Source organism: Pygocentrus nattereri, chromosome 3, assembly GCF_015220715.1.
Source record: "Pygocentrus nattereri isolate fPygNat1 chromosome 3, fPygNat1.pri, whole genome shotgun sequence".
NCBI lineage: Eukaryota > Metazoa > Chordata > Actinopteri > Characiformes > Serrasalmidae > Pygocentrus > Pygocentrus nattereri.
In genome coordinates this window covers 15,659,465-15,683,386 of record NC_051213.1, presented here as the reverse complement: position 1 = coordinate 15,683,386, position 23,922 = coordinate 15,659,465, and the positions used below count along the sequence as shown (strand labels likewise).

The 23,922-nt window shown below is 39.0% G+C and overlaps 2 protein-coding genes across 3 annotated transcripts in view; one reads left to right on the top strand and one right to left on the bottom strand.

Annotated features, from left to right (window-relative positions):
- LOC108436548 (CREB-regulated transcription coactivator 2) overlaps nt 1-12,997 on the bottom strand; it is a 30,172-nt gene extending 17,175 nt beyond the window's left edge. For both annotated transcript variants that reach the window (XM_017713086.2, XM_017713087.2), the window contains exons 1-3: nt 12,805-12,997; nt 3,029-3,130; nt 399-512 (exon numbers count right to left, since the gene is read on the bottom strand). In XM_017713086.2, the coding sequence (XP_017568575.1) occupies nt 399-512; nt 3,029-3,130; nt 12,805-12,978 (390 nt within the window). In that variant the 5' untranslated portion in view covers nt 12,979-12,997. The remainder of the gene's footprint in view (nt 1-398; nt 513-3,028; nt 3,131-12,804) is intronic.
- A 2,882-nt stretch (nt 12,998-15,879) lies between these two features.
- On the top strand, nt 15,880-20,367 carry stk31 (serine/threonine kinase 31). The gene is given in 6 exon segments (XM_037536918.1): nt 15,880-15,935; nt 17,539-17,680; nt 17,895-18,003; nt 18,006-18,052; nt 19,878-20,144; nt 20,146-20,367. Coding segments are annotated over 6 exon segments (672 nt in total). The 3' UTR covers nt 20,197-20,367.
- Nucleotides 20,368-23,922: the final 3,555 nt, after the last annotated feature.

The window sequence follows — 23,922 nt, the reverse complement described above, 5'->3', positions numbered from 1 at the left end:
TAGAAGTCGCTTATGAGACTTATAGAACAAACTGACCCACTACCTCTAATCCTGGGGCAAGGCTGAGCTGAACAATGGTGCAGGTATATAAAACAATTATGATATATGTGCTGACCAAGAGGGCCCTCATACAGTCCCAGGCCATAAAAGGCAGGGGCTTGAGCTCCCTGGCATCTATCTTTGTACCTGTTGTTGGTTGCACATGGGGTTACACAACCAAAACTACATCAAATAGCAGAGGACAAAGACTTAACTGCAACATAATTTTTTAAAGTCTTGCTAAGGAGCTTATTATTAGGAAACTGCAGCTCCTACCTGTGCAAAAATAATTCAACTGAGTAAAAGAACACAATGTAATTAAATATGAGTAAATGTAATTATAATTAATGTAAGGATACTTGTCTCCTGTATGGTCGGCTAGGGGAGATGAAGCGTCTTTCTCTGTGGACTCTCTCCACCAGGCCATGGTGCCGTGTAGATCGACTCGAGTCAAGGTTAGAGTGGAATGGGCCCTAAAAGGACATACACATAGTATATAAAGGTTAGGGTCTCTGGAAACAAATGAACTTGCACACAAACATATGTATACATGCTCATGCATGAGCACATATAATGGGCTATTGCATGACTGATGCAATTCTGTAAAGTAGACCTTTAATACAGTTTCATTTGCCCACCAAGTTTTCAAAATATAAAAAACTAAATCAGGACTATAGCATCAACTGCAAAACAAACAAATGCAGAACAGAATTACAGAGAACAAAAATGTAGTTTCTGTACTTTAAATGCATGAAGGATGCTTGGAAGTGGAAGCCTGTCTATTTAGCTTTGTCTTAAATGATAATTTGCAACCAAATTTAGCAGTGGTAAAACACCAAGCCCAGGAAAAATACTGGGTGAAAATACACCACAGTTCTGATGGTTAAAGGAATGGGGCAATGCTAAAAGTAATGCTAAAAGAGAATAATGGAAAAAAAAAAAAAAAAAAAAAAATAAATAAATAAATAAATAAATAAATAAATAAATAAATAAATCACACTAACTCTCTCCTTACATATAGCATATAGCAAATGGAGCAAACTGTCTTGGAGCTTTCAAGGACTTGATAGCCAGTGGTAAATCAATAGCAGAAGTGCAAAGACATACTGTGCATACCCTATATTGCCAAAAGTATTCACTCCCCCATCCAAATCACTGAATTCAGGTGTTCCAATCACTTCCATGACCACAGGTGTATAAAACCAATCACCTAGGCATGCAGCCTGCTTCTACAAACATTTGTGAAAGAATGGGTCTCTCTCAGGAGCTCAGGGAATTCCAGCATGATACTGTGATAGGATGCCACCTGTGCAACACATCCAGTCGTGAAATTTCCTTGCTACTAAAAATTCCAACTGTTAGTGATATTATAACAAACTGGAAGTGGTTGGGAACAAAGTGGTTGTCAGCCACAAAGTGGGAGGCCACATAAAATGACAGAGCGGGGTCAGCGGATGCTGAGGTACATGCGCAGAGATCGCCAACAGAGTCAATCGCTACAGACCTCCAAACTTTATGTGGCCTTCAGATTAGCTCAAGAACAGTATACCAAGAGATTTTGGACAATTTCATGCTCCCAACTTTGTGGGAACAGTTTGGGGATGGCCCCCTCCTGTTCCAACATGACTGTGCACCAGTGCACAAAGCAAGGTCCATAAAGACATGGATGAGTGAGTTTGGTGTGGAAGAAATTGACTGGTCTGCACAGAGTCGTCCTGACCTCAACCCACACCTTTGGGATAAATTAGAGTGGAGACTGCAAGCCAGGCCTTCTCGTCCAACGTCAGTGTCTGACCTCACAAATGCGCTTATGGAAGAATGGTTAAAAATTCTCATAAACATACTCCTAAACCCTGTGAAAAGGCTTCCCAGAAGAGTTGAAGCTGTTATAGCTGCAAAGGGTGGGCCAACATCAAATTAAACCCTATGGATTAAGAATGGGATGTCACTCAATTTCATGCAGATGAGCAAATACTTTTGGCAATAGAGTGTATGTTCATAGAGACAGGTTGTTTTTGACATCCATCACTTAGAAGCATTAAGTTCCTGTATATTGTTCAATTGGATGCAATTTGAACGGATTATTCGACCCTTGCCACTCTAATGCTAAAACTACTAGTGAAACTAAATTAAAACAAAGCTGTTAAACTAATTACCCTGTTTTTAATGTCAAGCCACGAGGTTCCTAACTGTGCTCCTGGAGAGTTTAGTTCCTCCAAAAACATGCAGAAGCTACTGAATACCTTGATTAGCTGGCCCAGGTTTGCTACAATAGAGCTGGGTGTCGGAGAACTAGGCTACAAAACTAAGGTCCAAAATAAACAAACAATCTAGTTAAAAAAAAAAATAAATAATAATAATAATAATAATAATAATAATAATAATAATAATAATATTATTATTATTATAATGGAGAGTCTAGTAGAACAAAACATGCCACAAATGTGTCTAACATTGATAAATATGTTGAAAATAAAGAGAGGAAAAAATGTTATTGTAAGGCATGTAAACAGACAGGTTCATGATGCATATGCTAAAAGTAGCATACATTTATCATATACATGCATGATACATGCTAAACTGAATTCTCCACCAATAATAAGGTATTGTGATGCTGCTGAACCACGTAATTAAATAATTCCACAAGTAAAACAGCAGAACTATCATGGTTCATGTTACAAATTAAGCTGCATTTCATACAGCTTGCCATCTTCCTCTGCTTTGCCGCACTTTCCACAGGAAAACGATTATACACAAATCTCTTACAGCTGACGTCTTTCTAAACTGGTGTCCCTTGCATGTGTGGAACTGTATAACCACCTATTCAGGTTTAATAAACATTTACCATGCCTTGTTTGCTTAAACACAAACAGTTAAAGTTCACATCCAAATTTTTTGGTTTCAATATTTGATCTATCTACAGTGGCTGGTTCAATAGAAAACTAGCAGGTCCAGCTTAAAATGTTTGATGACGTACGCAATGACATACCTGAAGGTCGTGGGCGTTCCTGCCGATCTGATTGACGTTTGGTAGAGAGCCACCATAGTAAGGCCCCTGCGTTCTAGCCAGCCGCACCTTTTGAGCTTGAATCTGCAGAAGAAGAAATATTAAAGAAGAATAGTATTATCTTCACTAGTATACCATAATACCGACACATTGTGATACTACAGTTTTTTTGCAATGTTTTTAATGAGGAGCACTATATCTACAATATAAATGTCCATAAACTTGCATACCTCATTACTTTATAAAATGCATCATACTAAATATCATCTGATAGCATTAAATGTAAAAGATAGTGATATTTCACCAGTACTGGACAATACTAATATGCAAATGCTCTACAGTTTAAGTGCCTTATTTCATCCTTTGTCCCTTTTCACTGCTAGGCAGCATTGCACACACAATATTTTGCTTCTTCCTCCTACCCTAGGTGTTTTTCTGTGATGTAATGATTATAGCATGATGAGGTTTCAGTGAATGTGCCCTTAACGTACCAGGGCAATACACCTGGCTCTAAGATTCAGTTGGTAAAGACAATGACTAGCTGTGTTACGATTAGGCAAAGATGTCTACAGAAATGGTGTAGAATCTTAGTGACAACAGGGGTTTATGGCTATGATGCTTACAGAATAATTCACTCTTAACCGAATGACATATTTTAAGCTAGATTTCTTCCTTTGTACTGCCTAGTCTTTAAAACCTTACTGCTTTACAAAAACCTAAAGAACACGATAAACACACATATGCACACAAAAAGTAGTGTCCAACGGCTATACAATGTTTTTAGTGCTCCAAATATTTGTTCGTCAGATTAGAGGCAAATCCCAGAATTACAGCATGCAGAAAGACAACATGGCATACCGCCACCTTATTTCTTTTTAAATGTTCCAGAAAGAGTGTACATTTATTTGTACTGCAATCGCTATCCGTCATCTCCAGCAGGCTGCAATGAGCACTATTGTACTAGTGCTGTTCCTCCGCCTCACTGTTCTAACCCACTCCAAATATTACAAACAAGCTTTTGTTTTCATAGCCCAGACCAACTGCAATTCACATTCCACAGCTTTCAAAGGCTTAAATTATGAGCATAAATGACAGTGACAATATTGTTTTGTGGTGGAGCCAACAGGACACTGCACCAATGTTTACTAATCAAATGAAATGAGAATAAAAAAAAAGTGCTACCCAAATGCAAGGCCACATGAGATACACCACACTCAAGGACAGCTCAGACAGATTGTGGCGCCTAATCAATGTGTTCTCATGTCAAATTAGCAACTATAACATGGAGCATCGTTACAGTCATGTCTTAAGTTGACGAAATCCCAGTCCCAGGCAGGTTTTTCTTTGTTGCTAACCTGCTATAGACAAATTTGATAAAATAAATCAGACATGATTTACAGATTATTTCTGAAAGTACAGAATACACAGACTGACATTAATTACATCCCTTAGAGCTCAAACGCAAGCCCCCGGGGCCACATCAGGCCCGCTACACAATCCTATCCAGTCTGCAAAAATATTTTAATTTTGTAGTTGTTGTTAGTATTAGCTTGTGCAGACCGTGCAGGGCTTTCCCTGCTTGCAGCTTGTAAGCTGATCGACTCTTATTTGAAGGAGAGGACTTTCACCTGTAAATATATGCCGTTGCTCAATTTTATTTTATTGAAAAGCAGGACTTTCCCTGTAAATAGATGTCATGTTCAATGTTACAAGCTTTCCCATTTATATTTCAACCAGTCAGGCCAGAGGACTAAGAGGGCCACTTTAAAAGCTTCAGTTTACATTTCTTAAAGCAGTTCATGGTGGACTTAACTTCATTTACTTTGTGGACTTTCTCATATTTGCTGCCAGAATATGATGATGTATTGAAATCAATTCTTTCACATACAATATTTGTGCAATGTTTTAAATGCCACTTACTGCCACACCCAAAGCATAACAGATCCACTATGTGCTATGCCTAAAAGTTGTCAAGTTGTTTTTTTTCACCAAACGCTCCTCCTTCTTTTCTCCAAACATACTTTTGGTGGTTGTAGCCAAAAAGTTTCATTTTTACTTTTCAAAAATGCCTCTGGCTTCTTTAGATCTTGTTCTGCAGACTGCGGACAACACTTTTGTATGGAGGTCAAAAGCAAGGTCTTCTAATGGCTGAATGCAGCTCATATTTGTGCAAGTAAAACTACAAAGTAGAATGGTGCTCCACCACTCCTGTGTCTGTCTGACAAGCTGTCAAACGGGACAGACAATATAGCAACATTAACAGTACTTTAATAAATTTTATCAAAATATTCTTTTCTGAATATAGATAGCTACATCAGATTTAAAGCAGCATTTTTCAAAAAAGTATAATATATAATTAATGCACAGTGTCTGTTTGGTCTCATAAAAAAAAAAAAAACAAGAAAAATGCATGATGTTCTATTTTTGCCATATCGCTGAGCCCTGCGGTCAACACACAGGTCCAAATGGTCAACACACTACTTTACACACAACATTATCAATCAGGACAGAGTCAGACCAGAGCTGCATTGAACTGTTTGCGGTAGCACAGATGGTAAGTGAAATTATCATGCTCATACCTGAGCAGTGGATTTCTGTATGACACACACTAATTGCGAACAAAAGCTTTAGTATTTCTCTCCTTCAAAAAGGTATTAAGTTTGTTTTAAGAGATTACTCATTAAATAAAAACCATACACTCCTTTTTAACTATGTATAATCCAGTTGTGCCAGTCAGTACAGACATTGTACACAGCATAGACATTGAAATAATACCATAGATAAAAAAAAAAAATTACAAAATGCATTTAAAAACAAACGAGAGAGAGGAAACAAAAAGATTTAGGTATATTTTAGCTGACGTCTTGCAGGACGGTGGAACCTGGATCAAACCATTATATTCACACCCTCAGGCCAACAGCACTAACCACATCCTCTACCTCAAAAAAAAAAAAATCTCACTCTCCCTTCACATTCAAATTCATCAAGAGTTTAAGTTAATAATCTTACACAGCAAGAATTCTCAATTTCAATGTCAGGGCACATGTTTACAATTACCATGTTTATTCTTTTACACAGAAAAGTGTCAAACAATCATAAAACTGTTCCATTGCAATACTTACTAGTTTTTATTACAAGTTTTTTTTTAAGTGTAATGTTAATCTGTGTTGTAAATATGTCGTGATATGCTGTCAGGCTTTACAACACTGTGTAGCAGCGCAAGATAGATCTATTTTCCCCACTCGTTGTCATACTTGCTAAACTGATAAAGCAGTGCAGCAGCTCTTCAGGCACAGAATGACTCATGAAACATGAATGAAAGCTTAAAGGATTGTGCTGTGACTACTATCAGTTTCTCACCAAATTAGATTATTATTTTATTGGCTGTTCACACTATCTTTTAAATGTGATCTGTATGCGACATAAGTCTGAACAGATCGCACTCCTGAACCGATAATGAGACCGCAAACGCAAAAGAACAATGCTTCACATGTTGTGCTCAGCCAGAGGTAAACAATCATGACGACTAGCGAACACTTGTCGAACCCAGAGCTTTCAGTTGTGTCTTCGCCAGCATCACAGGAGCGATTATGAAGTTCTAATGGTTGACAGCTGGACTCATCAGCCAGAATGTGTTCAAAATTTCCATAAAAAGGGCCCGGTATTCGGTTATGGCCACTTCTTTGGTTCATGTCCTCAGATTCTTTAAACTGTTCTCTGACGCTGCAGCCTCGGTCTCCTCTGGCTGTACTCGACCGTTTCATTTGAAACCCAGAGCGGCTGCAATCAGTCTCTTCTAATTTTTGTACAGAAACATCAGTATATGTAAATTATGACGAATATTGAGTTGGACTGATGTAAAAGTCACGTGAAATCCAATCCGGCTGTTCAGACTCTGCTCGCACTGCTGCAGATCGGATACGTACCAGATTTCAGTACCACATATGAAAGCGTCTCAAATCAGAAAATGTAAGATTCAGTGCATTTTTTTTGCTGTTCACACTGAAACACAAATGACACATTTGTGTCACATATGAAGAAAAAGATTGGATCTGGGACACTTTTACCTGCTGTGTAAACGCAGCCTAACAGTCGCCTTTAGACTACTTCACATCTTTAGCTGTTTCATTATCAAAACAAATAAGCCATTCTCTGACAAAAAGCAAAACTTCTGATCAGAAAACACATTTATTCCCTATTTTACACCATAAAAAGAATCAAATTAATTATAACCAGATCTATGTATGCCAGTTACACCATCAAGAAGACAAGTTGAGCAAAAATAACAGTAGCCTATGCCTACACAGTTCAAAATGTGTAACTTATCAGATGATACCAAGTTCATGACCTAACACTGGCAGCTGCAAACAGGAGTGCTGCATAATACTGCTAAAACTATGACAAAAACAATAGTCATGAAGGCCTGCTCAGCTAAGATTCATGATGAGCGTGACATCTCAGTTACATTCAGTGCTGAGATGCAACCACAACATTTTTTTCTAATACTGATATTAAAACTTTATACCAGCTCGTACCGACACTGATGCATTTTCTTTAAAAATACTTAAGATGACTATCTAAAAGCACTATGCTCAAGCTGTTTAAAACACTAATGAACATGACTCACAAAAAACTTTTAGCTAAATCAATTACGCTCTTTCACACAAATGAAAAATCACTTACAGCACACAAGCAAAATTATAATTCTAAAACTGACTAGTTCAATACTTAGCTGGGCACTAATTCGTATGATAAGTTATGTGTGGCTACTGTTATGTGATCTACTTTTCTTTGTTTTATGTCATGTGAACAACAAGCAATTCTTTGATATTTTAAGGGCGGACTTATTACAGAATCATTTTTATGAATTATTTTATGTTTTACACCGATATCCAAACCAGTGGTTGTGGTTCCTTTTTTTTTTGCTGTATTTGTCTAATACTGGGAATCGGACTTCAACCATCTTCAACATCTAATAACGCAGTAGTTGAGTTCTTTTCGTAACTCAAGTCTTTTGTACCCTTCAAGTAATGCACTATAAAATGTGTGTGTTAAGTCTAGACAATCTAATGCCTAGCAACAAAATACATCAAAAAAAATATACATATACTCACACACCACATATATACATACACACAGTTATATTTAAGGGGTGGGAATCTCTAGGCACCTCACAATATGATTCGATTACAATTCAGAGGGCTACGATGCAATTATCCACGCATCTTTTTTTCTATACAGGATTTTTTTTCCACTGTGCAACAACTTTGTACTTTTAAAGCAAAGTATTTGTTATAGTCCATAATGAATTTACTTTCAATATCTTGTTTTAATAAAACAAATGGAAGTGGTTTGGCAAGTTAATTGGAAAGCTCTCATTCACTGCTCTTGTTTAGAGCACGAGACTCTGCTGCCACTCATCTGCGATGAAATGCGCATGTATAGTGAAATAAGATCCAGTGGTAATGGATGTCCACACATCACATTACAGCCCTACCCATTTAATTCAGTGATTTTTCAGTTTTGGTCTCGTTGTAGAGAGTGGGGGGACTGTTGTGTCTGTAAATCATGTTGGACACAGGATGCTGTATCTGGGCTCCAAAGTGGGCAGCATAGCACGAAAGCCCTGGTTCTCAACGACATAGAACAGACCAAAATCCTTGGCAATAAAAGTTGCTACAGAGTTTGTAATTCACTTTCAATTTGGGTGGAAGCTTTAACGTCGCTTGCTTGAACATTTGGAGATGAACAGACTTGCGTGCATTTATAAGCAGCACAGTTGGTTTCCTGATATGTTAAATCTGCAACAAGAAACTGTGAAACACTGAAAAGTGAAGGCTTCTCTTTCAAATTTTCCTGTTCCACCTTAAATGGTGCCACAAATTAAATTATGTGTGGGTGTATATATATATATATATATATATATATATATATATATATATATCTCATCTTCTGCTTGTCCGGGGTTCAGGTCGCGGAGGCAGCATCCTAAGCAATGAGGCCCAGACCTCCCTTTCCCCAGCCACTTCCACTAGCTCTCTGGGGAGTGCCTCGGAATCCCCCCCAGGCCAGCTGGGCGATATAGTCACACTAGCCTGTCCTGGGTGTTCCCCGGGGTCTCCCGAGAAAGGCGTCCACGTTAGGCGTCCTAATCAGATGCCCGAACCACCTCAGCTGGCTCCTCTCGACGTGAAGAAGCAGCGGCTCTACTCCAAGTCCCTCCCGGATGACCGAACTTCTCACCCTATCTCTAAGGGAGAGTCCAAACACCCTGCGGAGGAAACTCATTTCGGCCGCTTGTATTCGCAATCTCGTTCTTTTGGTCATTACCCAAAGCTCATGACCATAGGTGAGGATGGGAACGTACATCGACCGGTAAATCGAGAGCCTTGCCTTATGGCTCAGCTCTTTCTTTACCACAACAGACCGGTAAAAAGTCTGCATCACTGCTGACCCAGCACCAATCCGCCTGTCAATCTCTCGCTCCCTTTTACAATCACTCGTGAACAAGACCCCGAGATACTTTAACTCCTCCACTTGAGGCAAGAGCTCATCCCTGACCCAGAGAGGGCTCTCCACCCTTTTCCGCCTGAGAACCATGGCCTTGGATTTGGAGGTACTTACTCTGTAGCCTCTTCACACTTGGCTACAAACCGATCCAGCGAAAGCTGAAGTTCACAGCCTGATGTCCCCAATAGGACCACATCATGTGCAAACAGCAGCGATGTGACCTTGAGGTCACCAAACCGGACACCCTCCATCACCTAACTGCGCCTAGAAATTCTATCCATAAAATATTATATATGTGTGTGTGTGTGTGTGTGTGTGTGTCATTCCATACAGATGATTAGATTTGACTGATATTTCAAACCAATATTTGATGATGTATTAAATTTACTCTGACAGAACACAAAAATCAGATGATGCTGGGCAACTGTGTTAACATATCTGCTCCTACTGAATAATGCAGAATCTGTTATAATATAAATTATAAGTTATATTCCCCTGTAATCCTAATCCAGAAAGATGTAGTGCCAGTTTCTACATTTTATAAATTTTATGTACACAAAAAGAAGAAGAAGCAGCACATAGCACATTCAACACATGTAGCTGTTTTACATTTAACAAGGCTTTACAATATAACTAAGGCTTTACTAAAAATAAAAATAAAAAAAAGTAAAATTACAGGCAAAAACGAATATATAATAATATAATAAATAACAAAAGTGAAATAAAAATTTTGTGCATTCTAAGTTTTAATAAAAGCTAAATTAAAAAGATCTATGTACTTTTTAAAGGTAACAAGTTCCACTGTTTTAAAAAATAATAGCAGAAAGAGGCCTCTCCACTTTGGCTGGAATTTATGCAGGGTATTTGTGGAAGACCATAGGGAGCACTACAGCACTTCATAGGAAACTTTAAAATATTATTGCCTTCTGGCAAAAGAAAAATTGCCTGTCCAAATTAATTGATCTATTTTAAGATATTAAGAAAGATATCAAGATTTAAGATATCAAGAAAGTCTGTTATTCAGTGCTTAATTTACTTTCTCTCACAGGCATAAAATGCTGCATTTCAAGACATGTTTATTATTTAATAGTTACTGGAACTGTAACATGTGAACCCAGTCCACAATACTCAAGACCAAGAGCCATGAAAGAACTGCTCAACTGAACTACTGCAGACAGCCTACTTTCAACTTTCAAATATGGAAACTGTCCCCAACAACAACAGCAGCAGCAGCACTAATAATAATAATAATAATAATAATTTTGTAAATCTGTTTATCAATTACTATTTTTTTTGACACCCCCCACACCGTGTGGAAAGTCAAACCATTTACTGATGCACTATTAAGTCAAAACGTGTTTAAATGGCTGCCCCATATATATGCACCAAATAAATAGGTGATTTAATAGCCAACTTCATCTTCCTACAATATACAATGCCTGACTAACTGAGAGAAAGGCAGGGACATGAACTACTTTTCAGAAGCTTTACTGACACATCTACAGACACTGTTCACAGCAGTTAACTGTCAAGTGAGGATGAAGGTTCCTAGTTCAGTGCACAGCTACTGACACCTTTCACGAGTCAAAATTTGGTGATTTAGTGATTACAACACTAACAGGCAAGTTTCAGTAACCAGCCAGACTCCACTATTAACCCACCATCTGTCACAGTCTCATCGAGGTGTATTGCTGCTTTTAACCTGACTGGATGCAGTGACAGAAAATCGCTACACTTCTGCAGTGAAACTGTGTTTGGAGCAGGGGAGACACAGATAAGGGAAAGGAGATCCTCAAATGATCAGTTACAGTAACCGGACATCTGCAAGGGGGACGATTACATAATTAGAGATGTGGCCAGCACTGGGCATCTGCTTATCACTGCACTACACCTCCTACCTGGAGGGTCTTGAGCTCATTAAATGATAACTACCACAGGAGGAAGGGCTTGCCTGAAACTCCAGCACAGAATAAGACCCAAGATCACTACGGTTTACAACCCAGGAAAACCTAAACACTGCATTGTACCAGTCCTTAAAACTGGATGGAAAGATCCTTTTTACTGAATCTAAAGTAAGTTAAGGGAAGTCAATCAAATCATAGTGTTTACATAAAACACCTGTAAATGAACATTTTGACCATGTCAGAATACCAACAATCCCACAGAGCTTACTTTAAAACTCACATAGGCAGGGAAGTAGAGAGAGTTCACAGCTCTTTATACGAATGCCCACACGAAACTGGGAGACTTTGTCCACGTTTTAACCACCAAACGTATGAAAGGAAAACATAATCTTAACTCGGGTCCCGGAGGAGGTTGGGTGCCGTAGTTCCGACAGCTTGCTAGCAACCAAGGCAAAAGACGAAGATAAACACACAATCTTAAACTGCTGCTACAGCTCTAAGCAGCGCTTGTACGCATCTAACTGGGCTGATAGGTCAGATTTGCTTATCTTTTCCGGTAAGCGGTTAGTCAAGCATTGAGTGGTCGGCTGAAGAGGCAGCTAGTTAGCTAGCAAGCTCGCCTGCAACTTCACGTCTAATGTTTGTTAACTAGCGTAATTATCCAGTTAGCACGGTTGTGTAAATATTGTAGTTAGCCTAACGTTTCAAATCAAACGAGCCACCAGCAAAAACAGTTCAGTCCAGCTAGGTCCTTTATGTATGTGCTAAAAACGCGGGCACTCAAAACTGAAGTATGAGCTTAGACTTCACTGAGTGACAACAGCAGCAAGACAGCTAGCAGATGCTGTTAGCTAGACAGCCAACCTGCTAATGTTAGCTTCCTGTTCTTCTGTAGGCATTAACGCTAGCTAGATACTTGTGTGGCATTTTTTTAAATGAGTTTGTTAATTATTACTATGAGAACTTTAGATTGTAACTGTTCGTCTGTAAAAAAACAAACAAAAAAAAAACAGTCGTGATATGTAGCCATCTAGCGTTAGCTTAGCTAACTTGACTAGCAACCGTATCACCCAATACTCTTATTAGCCACTGGCTAGCTAACCCACCTACTTAGCGAACATGCTAGCGTTAGTATCTCTCTGAAAGTGCGAGTTTCTCGGGGCTACCACAAAACAACTTTTCTTTCTACTAGCACAGAGAGCGAATGTTGAATTGCCCAAATCATTAGAATATAACAAAATAACTACTAAAATAGCATTTTTCTTCAGTTCATTCTCACAGCTCTCTCTGCGAATGACAGGCCTTTACTACGAGGCACTCATCCCCGTTTCCCTCCGCACTTACCCGTGTCGAGGTAATGTCCATCATAACCTCCTGAAATGCAGCTGTCTCCTCGGCCTGACGCTGAGTATGCAGAGCTATTTTCTCGCTGAACTTACGTGGGTTGGAGGCCCCGGATCCAGGACCGGCGCTGGGTCCTGGTCCGGGTCCGCAACCTCCAGCACCCGCGGCGGACATCTTCTACAACCCGACGACTTCAACATACAAGCCGTGCCGAAATTATCTGCCTAGCAGAGGGAGGGCTGAGAGGGAGTGGAAAAACTAGTGAGAGCCATCTAGGGGCGTGTTCAAACCTGTTTCACTAAAGGATGCTCACAATACCCACTTCTCGGTTCATGTTGCTGGAAGCTGGTCATGGTGGGAAAAAAATCGTACAAACTATTAAAAGTTTATATTGGTTACTGAAAACGTCTGATAAGTCACTAATGTTATGGTGTGTTTTCTTGGGGCAGTCCTGGGCTGGAGGTTAGGGTGCTGGCCCTGTGACTGGAAGGTTGCCGGTTCGATCCCCAGTACTGACAGTTCTTTGAGCAAGACACCTACCCCCCAATTGCTCCCCGGGCGCCGTGGATAGTGGATCCGGGCAAGTGTGCTCACTGCCCCCTAGTGTGTGTGTATTCACTCATGGATGGGTTAAATGTGGAGGTGGAATTTACCCGGTTGTGGGAATTAAAAAAAGTATCACTTAATGGGTTGATATCACAGCGTAAATGATTCTAATGGTTTACCAGGTGTTCTGGGTCTGATCCCAGACGCAATTGATGGCTTCCTTCCCTCAAATGTAACCATTAAGCCAATTCCCATTAGATAGCAAAATCACCAGGTTGTAATCCCAATGGTTTTAATGGTTGCTTATCAGCAAGAGGGAAATTAGGAAGCACCTAATTTTTAGCATTAGCATTAGTTTAGCTCCACCCCTACACATCAGAACAGAGGTCAATTATTTGGATCAGTCTTAAAATCACAGTGCGTATATCAGTCTTAAAAGCACTGACCAGTCTAATTAAATCTAATTAAGTCTAATTAGGGATAAGAGAAGTTGGAAGATGGTCAAAAATTTATTTAAACTGTTTCTGGTGCATAAACCAAAGAAACATTGTAAAAGAACCTCATATAAATTACAAGAAGAATGTAGCATTTGGCCCCTAATAACTAATACAACTCATGGCAAAAACATCAGTGCTGAATTTCAGATCACTGTAACTCCTTTGAGCCACACACATTGCAGAAGCACAAAGCCTGGATAAAGACTTCTGGAGTTGTCGAAACCTGTTATCTTGACAATGGTAAAGAAAAATGTATTTGTTTTATGAGCATATGAATATATTTGGAGTAATGAAACTTGTGAATGAGTTATATTGGTGATAATCACATTTTTGTGCTTGTTTTCATTTTGGGATTTTTCTTCAAAGACAGGTATGCACAGCTGTAGACAGCATAAGGGCAGGGGTGCCCAAACTTATTCACAAAGGGCCAGTGTGGCTGCAGGTTTTCATTCCAACAAAGCAGAAGCACATCTGATCAACTGTTAAAGGCTGAGACCAGTTGATCAGACAAGTGGAATCGAGTGTGCTTCAGCCAGTTTGGAATGAAAACCTGGAGCCACAGTGGGCCTTTGTGGATAAGAGTGGACATCCCAGGCATAGGAGTATACCACTGAGATATTCCAGACTCTTGAGGTCGGACAAATCATTGGGCAGAATTCTGTGCATATGTTTGTCTGCAGTAACATTGTTTCGCTTGATACCCTTGTGCCAGTGTGACATACAGTAACATGCCACTAGCATGCTGGTGTGGACGTTCTCAGTTGTGCTGAATGGTGGTCCCTTTCTGATGTTGGACATTATAGAGAGTGGCTGACAAATTGTACCGCAACAGATGGGTTACAGTCAGCAAGAGCAAGCTTCAAAGTTATGATCAAAAAACCTCCAATGGCAGATTTCTTGTACATAGACCCACCTGTTGCTGAGGAGATGCTTCACCTGATCAGTGATACATTGAAAGTTTTTCAGGTGATATCTGAGGTTCGTACAGTCATTAAGGCCCAAGGCAAGTCCCTATATAACAGTTACACTTTGTATTAGACAAATATAACCTCCAGTGTTTTCTTTAACTGTGAAACTGATGCCTTCAAGGTAGTTTAATTCCAAGTAGTTTTGGACCATTTCAGTTAGTTCATTCATCATTAAGTATTTGAAAATATAAAGGACAAAAAAATGGATGTGCATGGTTTTGATTAAACATAGCTAGATTGCTAACACCTGCTCATTTAACAAACCTAAGTGGACTAGAATCGCAGCTTAGCTGCATGAAGGAAAGCAGTCCACAGATGGAGGAAATGAAACATGCTGTTGCACAGGAACACATTTAGTTGTTAGAGAGGGAATAACACATGGAAAGTTTATTTTTGGCCACAGCTATTTTTAATACAATATTTATTTTCCTGATAAACAATTAAAGCAATGTCAGGTTTGTTTTTGCAGGACTGTTTTGAGCACGGTCACGAATAACTACTATTATTCTGTCTGGCACAATAAATTGTAAACACTGGCAAATATTTATTCCAGTCCAAAAGGTCTATTATTTATTCAGCATAGTGGGACAAACCTCTGCCACAGCTGCTTCACCTTTGAACTTTCTCACACTCAGATGGTGCTGCTTCACTTTCTAGGATAAGGATTTACATCTGATGACAATTTCAGAGTCTGAAACTGAGCGCTTTGCAGTGGCAAGGTTCAAAGTGTAGGTTTGTTTGCAAATTTATAAAATGTTGTTTTTCTCCTGTAAGAAATAGAGGGACGTAAAGGACAAAAATACCCTTAACAAGAATTATTTCGCTGTCAATAGTGATGGGAATTCCGGCGCTTTTGAGAGAGCCGGTTCTTTTGGCTCGGATTACTAAAAAGAGCCGACTCTTTCGGCTCCCAAGTGGCTCCTCAGATGTTTTGTTGCTTAAATTAATTTATTACCAAATTATGTGTAAAATAATTTTCTAATGTAAAAACATACATTAAATCAAATGTTAATTATTTATATGGCTTTATTTAAATATTGCATTGATGGATGAACAGTTCGCAAATGCCTGTGCAGGTTGTCTCCCGAGAGAACTTTGCGGGAGACTCTCCTTCCCTCCTGTCCGTGTGCTCACTGAGCTGTGTGTGTGTTTGTAACCCTTCCCCTCCCCGCTCAGTGAAGACTCACAGACGCCACCACACACCATTCACTCTTTAATAGAAGAAAAAAAACAGGAGCCGGATCCCGTCGTTCGGTTCAAAGAGCCGGTTCTTAGGGCCGGATCGTTCGCGACCGACACATCGCTAACTGTCAGTCATGAACACTGGCTCCTTTATGTAAATGCTGCACTGAAAAAAGAGCTAACATTTCCAAATCAACACAGATCGGAATCATTAGCTAAACTCGCCATTCATCAGCAGCTCACTAGTGAACGGCTTTTAGGGTACTCTGGTAACTTTGCTAATGTGAGCTGAATCCTAACCACGTGTAATGTCAGAACATTGCTGTGAGGATTTGATTGCGTTCAGCCACAGAAGGATTAGTGAAGTGAGGTACTGATGTTGGATCATTAGGTTTAGATCACAACCGCCACTCCAGCTCATATTGAATGGTGTTCTGTCACTACAGACAATGCAGTTCCACTGCTCTACAGCGCAGTGCTGGGGACTTCATACCTCTCAAGCTGGCGTTTGGCATGGTGATCTCGGGATAACGTACGGCTGCGTCAGAGCTCCCCATTCCAGTGACGCTGCTTTTCTGTGGAGATAGTACAAGCTGACGCCTGTGCCAGCAATGGGTGAGACTTAAAGTAGCTCAGTTGACTAATTAGAGGGGACATCTTCACACTTTTGGACATATTTGTGTATCATTCTTATTGTCGATGTGCATTTTTTGGATTAAGCTCAAATATTACGTTGACCAATAATAACAAATTAATCTAGTCCGAATTTCGAATAGTCAGAACTGAATTTAACGAGCACGAAGGGGTTAACTGACCAAGGCCTGGTAGCAAGACATTGCTAAAGTTTTCCAGTACTTATTACATTATATGCCAACTACGACGGAAGAGGTAAACTTCTGAAAAAATCCTTTCTTTATAGCCTAAAATGAGGCATTCTCCAGCCTCAGTAACCGTGTGCTTGTATGACTTCTGTTTGTTTTACATGCCGCCATTACGCTAATACTGGGACCATGTTGTTTTTTTAAAGAGACGAGGCTTTATGGAGCAATCTTGGGAGTCCGAGCTTGACAAATGTGCGCAAGAAGCTCAAGGTTTGTCAGACAAAAATGGAGTCTCCTGGTGTTTAGAAATGCTCTCATCAACAGCAGAGTTTTTTCTCATTCTAGTGATTCAGTGGAGCTGGTCGTTGTCACCCATGTTGTGGATGCCATCACTTTTTTGGGCTCAGGTAATGCTTATATCAAGCTTTTTCTTCGAATTTCTCCGTTCCACCTTAAATGGTGCTGCAGTTACATTCAGACAAACAAAGGTGGAAATTTGAGATTAAGAAGCTGATGAAAATGAAGATAACAAGTGAAGAAATTATCTTTTTTGAATGTATAGCACGGTATAATGCCATTTATTTCATTTATATCGCTCTTCAGAATGTGAGTGAGGATAAAAACAACTGAAAACATGGATACAGTCGTCTTAGAAATATGCCTTACTGCAGCTAGGTTGACATGACGGCCAAACACACAGAAGGTAGTTTAAAAGATAAGTCGGACAAATGGGACAGAAAACTCCACGCCGCACTTGGCTGGTCTCTGTCTTTTCACTGTGGTGCAGTTTTATGGGGCATGCTACTCAGAGGACAGATGCTGGTACAGGTGCAAAGTGCAACAGCAGGTAGACACAAGGTGAGCAGATGCGCAAATGATGAAATTTGGGCTCTCCAGTCTGGTGTTTCTCAATAGTGGTTTCTTTTTTACTTGTTACATGTTCTGGGCATAATATTTTTAGTACAGTAGAGATAACTGTGTTACTGATAAATTCTAGTTTTAAACTGCAGAAAGTGCATGTTTGCTACAAGAAAGTGTTCTTTTGTTTGTGTGCTGTTCTTATTTCTCTTATTTAGTTTCATGTTTCATATATTGATTATGGGAATGCAGAGGTTGTAGGCAGATCTGACTTAGTTGAACTTCACAAAAGCTTACAGTGTTCTGCGCTTGCCAAAAAAATACAAGTTCTGGGGTTCATCTGCCAAGTGAGCAGGATTCTCCACATTATTTACAGGTAACTATAAAACACTGCAGGCATCCAAGAAAATCAGTATAGTGACTTTTCCTATACTGATCTCCTGCAGAGGCCAGCTGCAAAAAGTGAGCATACATCTGGAGTCACATGAGCACAATGACCATTTTTGTGTTTTTGGTCTTATTCTTCAGCACATTGAATTTGAAATGAAAATGACTGGTTAAAGTACAAAATGTCACTTGTAGACTATTGGGAGGACTCCATATGAATCACAGTCCTGTTTATGTACTAATTGGTAATCAGGCAGTAATTAGTTATTAAATGTAACTTTTATTTATTACTTGATTTCAAATACTTTGAAATCAATGGCTGCCTGAAATCTTTGCCCCATTGAAATCTCTGGACATACAGCCATTTTCAGTTCCTGTTCTGCTTTGGGCTTTTTGCACTCAGTCTTCAGTAAGTGAAATGCATGCTCAGAGGGATTCAGCTCAGGTGACTGACTTGACCAGTCAACAACCATTCACTTTTTGTCTGTAAAGAAATTTATTGTTGCTTTTGCAGAGTTTTTGAATGTCAGTAACTGTGTTAACATTGTCATAGTGTGACTGTAGTTAAGCACAACTGAAATTTGGCTGATACTGACTGTTGGTATCTGTTATTGATAAACAAAAAGGTGAAAAGGTTCAGATTTTTTTCTACCCATGTCCATTATATTAAGCATTTTGTCAGAGGTAGACATCTTCAGATATTTAATTATGGGTGGAAAAGGAATACTGTTATATTTAAATAGCTGGAAACTCATACCTGTATAAAGTTGTGTGTCATGAAAGGGATGCGTGCTGTTGAAAAGTCTGACTATGCTGGAGAGAATAGAAATGGGACTGTAAATGGACTAGACTTTTAAAAAAAATCATGCAAGTGTCTTGGTTTGGTCAAATTTTCTTAAGCTAAATTAGAGCTTAGTTGTGTTATTGTGAACATTATTAGGCACAATAAGGAATTGTGTGTCCAATGATTTTTGAGGCTTATGTTTCAGTTGCTTTAAAGATTCATTCTGCTATGACCCTCAACTCTCACTTCATCAGTAAGACAATTGTGCCAGTTCCAGTTCTGTGATATTGTGGTATACTTTTGATCATGAGCAGTTCCTTTCTTTCTCTACATTTTCCTCTTAACAGCACTCTGGTGCAGGTTAATCTGCACTTCATTTGTCATATGACTTTGTCCCAGAGCCCTGCACACTTAGTTTTAATTTACTTTGTAGCCAATTGTAAATGACCTTTTTGTTCCTAAAGACTTACCAGTTGCATTTTGTAGTGAACTGTCTGAGATAGTGCTGTTGTATTTTGTTCTTGAAATGTTCAGTGGCTTCCATCATCCACCACTGGTGTATCCTGCTGTTTTTGCTTTCTAACAAAATACCAAACAACTGATGAAGTTCATGTTTTTTACTGTGCCTCAAATCAATTAATTCTGATCTTTTAGCCTCATAATGGTCTGCTTCAATGCCACTAACCCTTCTTTGATCCTCATATTCTGAGATCAAGAATGAAATGCCATATTTAGAATGAATTGTTTCCTATAGTTAAATGTCTTGTGTATGAAATACTCATGAAATGACATACAGCTGACCAAAGGTCAATTAATCAGGCCAGTTGTCTAATTATGTTTGGTCTCCTAAAATGGGATGATTGTATAAAACCAATTCACCACATATGGAAATGCATACACTTGAATTGAAGCAGACAGTCTGACCTTTAACTTAATGTCTCATTTCAAATTTAGTGCAGTAGACACCGTTGTCATTGTCGAAATACCCCACATTGTTGATATTATGTATTCAAATGTTATACTCCACGAGAAGTCCTTCCTTCAGAATCTGATGTATGGAAAGAAGTTACGGATAAACAAGAAGTCTGTGTGCTTCGATGGAACTATCCTGGTCCAGGCTTTTCAGGGCAGTCATGATAGTGGTGAAGAGGTGTTGAAGTTTAAGTTTGCTAAAGTGAATTTACCAGGCAACATAGAGAGCCCCTTTCCAGGTAAGGCCCTCACAAAGCAGACTGGACAGTGGTCCTCCAGGGGACCTCAGGTAGACGGTGACAACCCTGGCTCTTTAGGATGTATGCCCGAAGTTGCGACCAGCTTTCACCAACCAAAAGCCTCAGGGCCTGATGTAAGAGAGATCATCTTATTTCACAACAAAATATATACATAATTCATAGTAATCCTGAGATGTATGATAGTGTTGTTTTTTTGCTCTGTATGTTGTGTAAAGGTACAGAAAGTGATGCTGATTTCTGTCTGGGAGGGTCCTGATCATGATTTAAGCATTCAGGCTTGATGTATTGTCTTAGGGAGCAGAGCACCAGCGCAACCTCAGTGGCTTCAAACGGAGAGAGAGGTGGTAAATGAGAACTGGCCAAGCAATGCAGAGATGGTGGTCCAGCAGCTGTGTAATCAGGTCACAGAGCAGATGCTGAATGAAGCTAAATCAGAGCTACAGGTGATCAGTCATTCTCATCTCTCCTGTCAGTAGTTTCACCTCATCCCTAATGAATTATACTCGCTCAGCATGCCATGAAATACCATTTCACCCACCATGCAATGTATGTCAATTGTGGTTTGAGCTGTTGGTGTTTTTCTGTCACATTGGTTTGTTTGCTGACCTTTGCTTACCTCTACAGATTTGTTCCAAATACTTAAATTAGCATCATTACTATTATTAGCTTTCTCCTGGTCCACTATGTGTGGTTTTGAGCTACTTTTTTCTGCTGTGCTATTTTTTTACTTTGTAGATACTGAAAGAGGAAGTGACGAAGAAAGCAAAAGAAACAGAGAAATTTGAAGAGAAGAATGCCTTCCAGAAACTTGCAGATCCCCTAGAATATGAACTATTGAAAGGAGGCCAGACTGGAACTCCAGGTTAGAATGTGCTAGTTTGGTTAGAAGAAAGCCAGCACTATAACATCAGTCCTCTACTAATCATTAATCTTTTTTTTTTTTTTTTTTTTTAATCAGGCCAGTGGTTTTCAGCTTCCCTATACTTATTAAGAACTGAAAATCTTTTAAACAACTGAAAATAGAAAACAATTTATCAGTAAACATGTAGGTAAAGCACATTTCTGTGGAATATATTTATAAATCAGTCACACACAAACATATGCCTATACTGTTAGTTCAGCATACCGTAGAGAGTACTGTAGCATTTGTGTTATATAGGCCTGAAAGTTTGAAATATGTTACTCTTCGCAGAATTCAACACTTGCGCTATGGCTTCCATTACAGGTTATTTTCTTAGTACAGGGTATTTGTTGTCCATGGTAACTGACAATATGATATAGATGCAGCAGCTTGATTTTGTTTTAAAAGTGTTATTTTTTTATCTTCTGAAAGTTTTGTATTATGTTCAGATATTTAACATGTATGCATACAATGTACGATGTTTGATGTTTTCTCTTATTTTAGAAAGTGGGTGAGCTGTATCAGCAGAAAGAAAAGAGTGTGGAGGTTCACTTTGAGTCAGTAGTAGGTGATTGGTTCTCTCAACTGGCTCAGAAAGTAGAAGCAGTGAGAAAAAATAGGTAAGCCTTGAATGTTGTAACTGTAACGTAATAGTATTTTGTTCTGAAATGGAAATTACTCCTACGTAAGTTGTTATACACAGGCTTTTTAGTGCAGTGTAGTCAGAAAATTACAATAAAATGTCCAACAGAAGCAACTTTTAGTCCAAGACCCATGGGATGTTGTATCATATACCTGATTCTAAAGTTCTGACCCCTACGTGATGGCTTTTATGCTAGACAGTACTGCTGTGGATCGCTTTTGGGAGTCCACCACAGTGGTGATGAACAACTGAATTATTACACCGTTTACATCAGACAAACTTGATGTGGCATGGGAGGACTACAAACAAGCTTTAGAGAAGCTTGGAGCCTGTCAAACACTGAGTAATGGTTATTATGGCCACAGATGTTTTTTGCCTTAGCTAATCTAATCTTTCACTTCCTAAAGTGGACAGCATGTACTAGAGGATCTAAAGAGATACCTAGTCATTTTAAAAGCAACATGTGCTATTGCAGGATGTCCTAAAACGTCTTCCTTTGTCTGAAATTTTATTATTTTTTATGATTAAATAATAAAAAATGATTAAATATTGTCGTGGTAGAAATTTATAGATACAGTTATGTACAGTTTATTTTTATTCTCCACATTATGTCACACATGTTGATATGAGTGTGAATGAATAGTGTTTTTATAATATGATATATTGTCTCTGCAAATGTGGTCAAATGAAAGTCTTAAAGTATGGAAGGTATCCTGTGGGTGACTAATGACACTCTGTTTTAAACTATTTAACTGTGAGGGAATCAGAAAATATATTTTATGTAATGTGGAGAACATAATAATAACAATAAACGTGGTAGATTTATGGGTTAATAGTATGTATGTATGAATGCGTGTTTGTTTTGTCAGAAGGGGGAGCTGGAGGACCTGGTGAAGAGCAGGAATCAGTCTCCTGGTTTTCTCATATCTATCATAAATGACTTCCTTCTGGAGGTGGACAGTCTTTCAATTAGTCAGTGCCTGGAGAGTCTGAAGGTGTGCAGGTGGAAGTATAGTCATTGGTTTTTGGTTACTAATTAGGTACAAGCATTATAATATGGCTTAAAGAAGTACAGTTAAATAAATGTTTGTACACGTGCATGCAAACAAATGTATATGTGAATAAATGACTGGATATCTTCAGAGTATTGTATGTCAAATTTGTGTGAATGTGATATCTCCTGTACAGTATGATATTGTTTCTGGTAGAGCACTGTCATTACTCTACCTGTCTGTCTTGTTTTAATAGGAAGCTCATCATTGACGGCATTGTTCACTGATGACAGCAATGAGTCAGTGTCAGTGGAGGATGTTGAGGTTCAGGCTTTTGAGAAATTTTGTGAGTGGAAGAATCAAAAACATCAGAACTCTAAAAGTGTCCAACAGGCAACAGATAAGGCCCTCTGTGCTCTGAGTGACTGGGCAGCCAATGCCTGCAAGGTATACATTAGTACTTTATTTAAAGAAATATTGACTATCTAATTCAGTTGATTTACATCAATTATCATCTGTTTTTTGAGTTTCTGTATTTGCCACATCGAAGTATTATTTGTTGTTTTTTTTCTGGCCTTCATATTCATTATCTCATACAATCCCTTTTCCAAAATACCTGGCACAGTGTGCAAAATGTAAATAAACACAGAATGCAGTGATGTGCAAATTAATAAAACCCTATATTTAGGATAATTGGCAACAGGTCAGCATGCTAGATTGGGCCTAAAACAAGTAGTGATGGGCAGATCCACATTTTTCAATTCTGATCAGATTCCACTGACAGTGATTCAGATTTTTTTTTCTTTTTTGTGGTGCTCATGATTCTGAGTTCAGTCAGTGTACAATGAGACTTATGAGAGACACTGGACTCGCATCTGAGGTCCGTATATCAGTTGTGAAGCTCATGGCTTTAACATCTAGCTAGCTGTGTTACTAACTGTGATTACACTTGGTTGTACAGTTTGGGTATAGCAGTCTCTGAATCTCTGAAATGTATTTTCTGAATAGGAGATTATGCCTGGGCTCTTAAGTGCTCCATCAGGCTGTGAAATCTGGAATTTTCCACTATAGATAGTGGTTGCTTATCAAGTATAATGAAGTTCAGCAACTTCTTTGTGATCCATTTATGCTTTGGGTTATGTGCTGGAAGTTTATCGTGTTTCTGGAAAGTATGAGTGAGAGTCGCTGCCGGCATGTCTGTCTGTTGGCATGAACTCCTGGTACTTTTTCATGCAAAACCTGACCTTTAAATTGGTTATACTGTGCAATTCAGCCATGCTTCCACCCCTTGCCACGCTGACTTTACA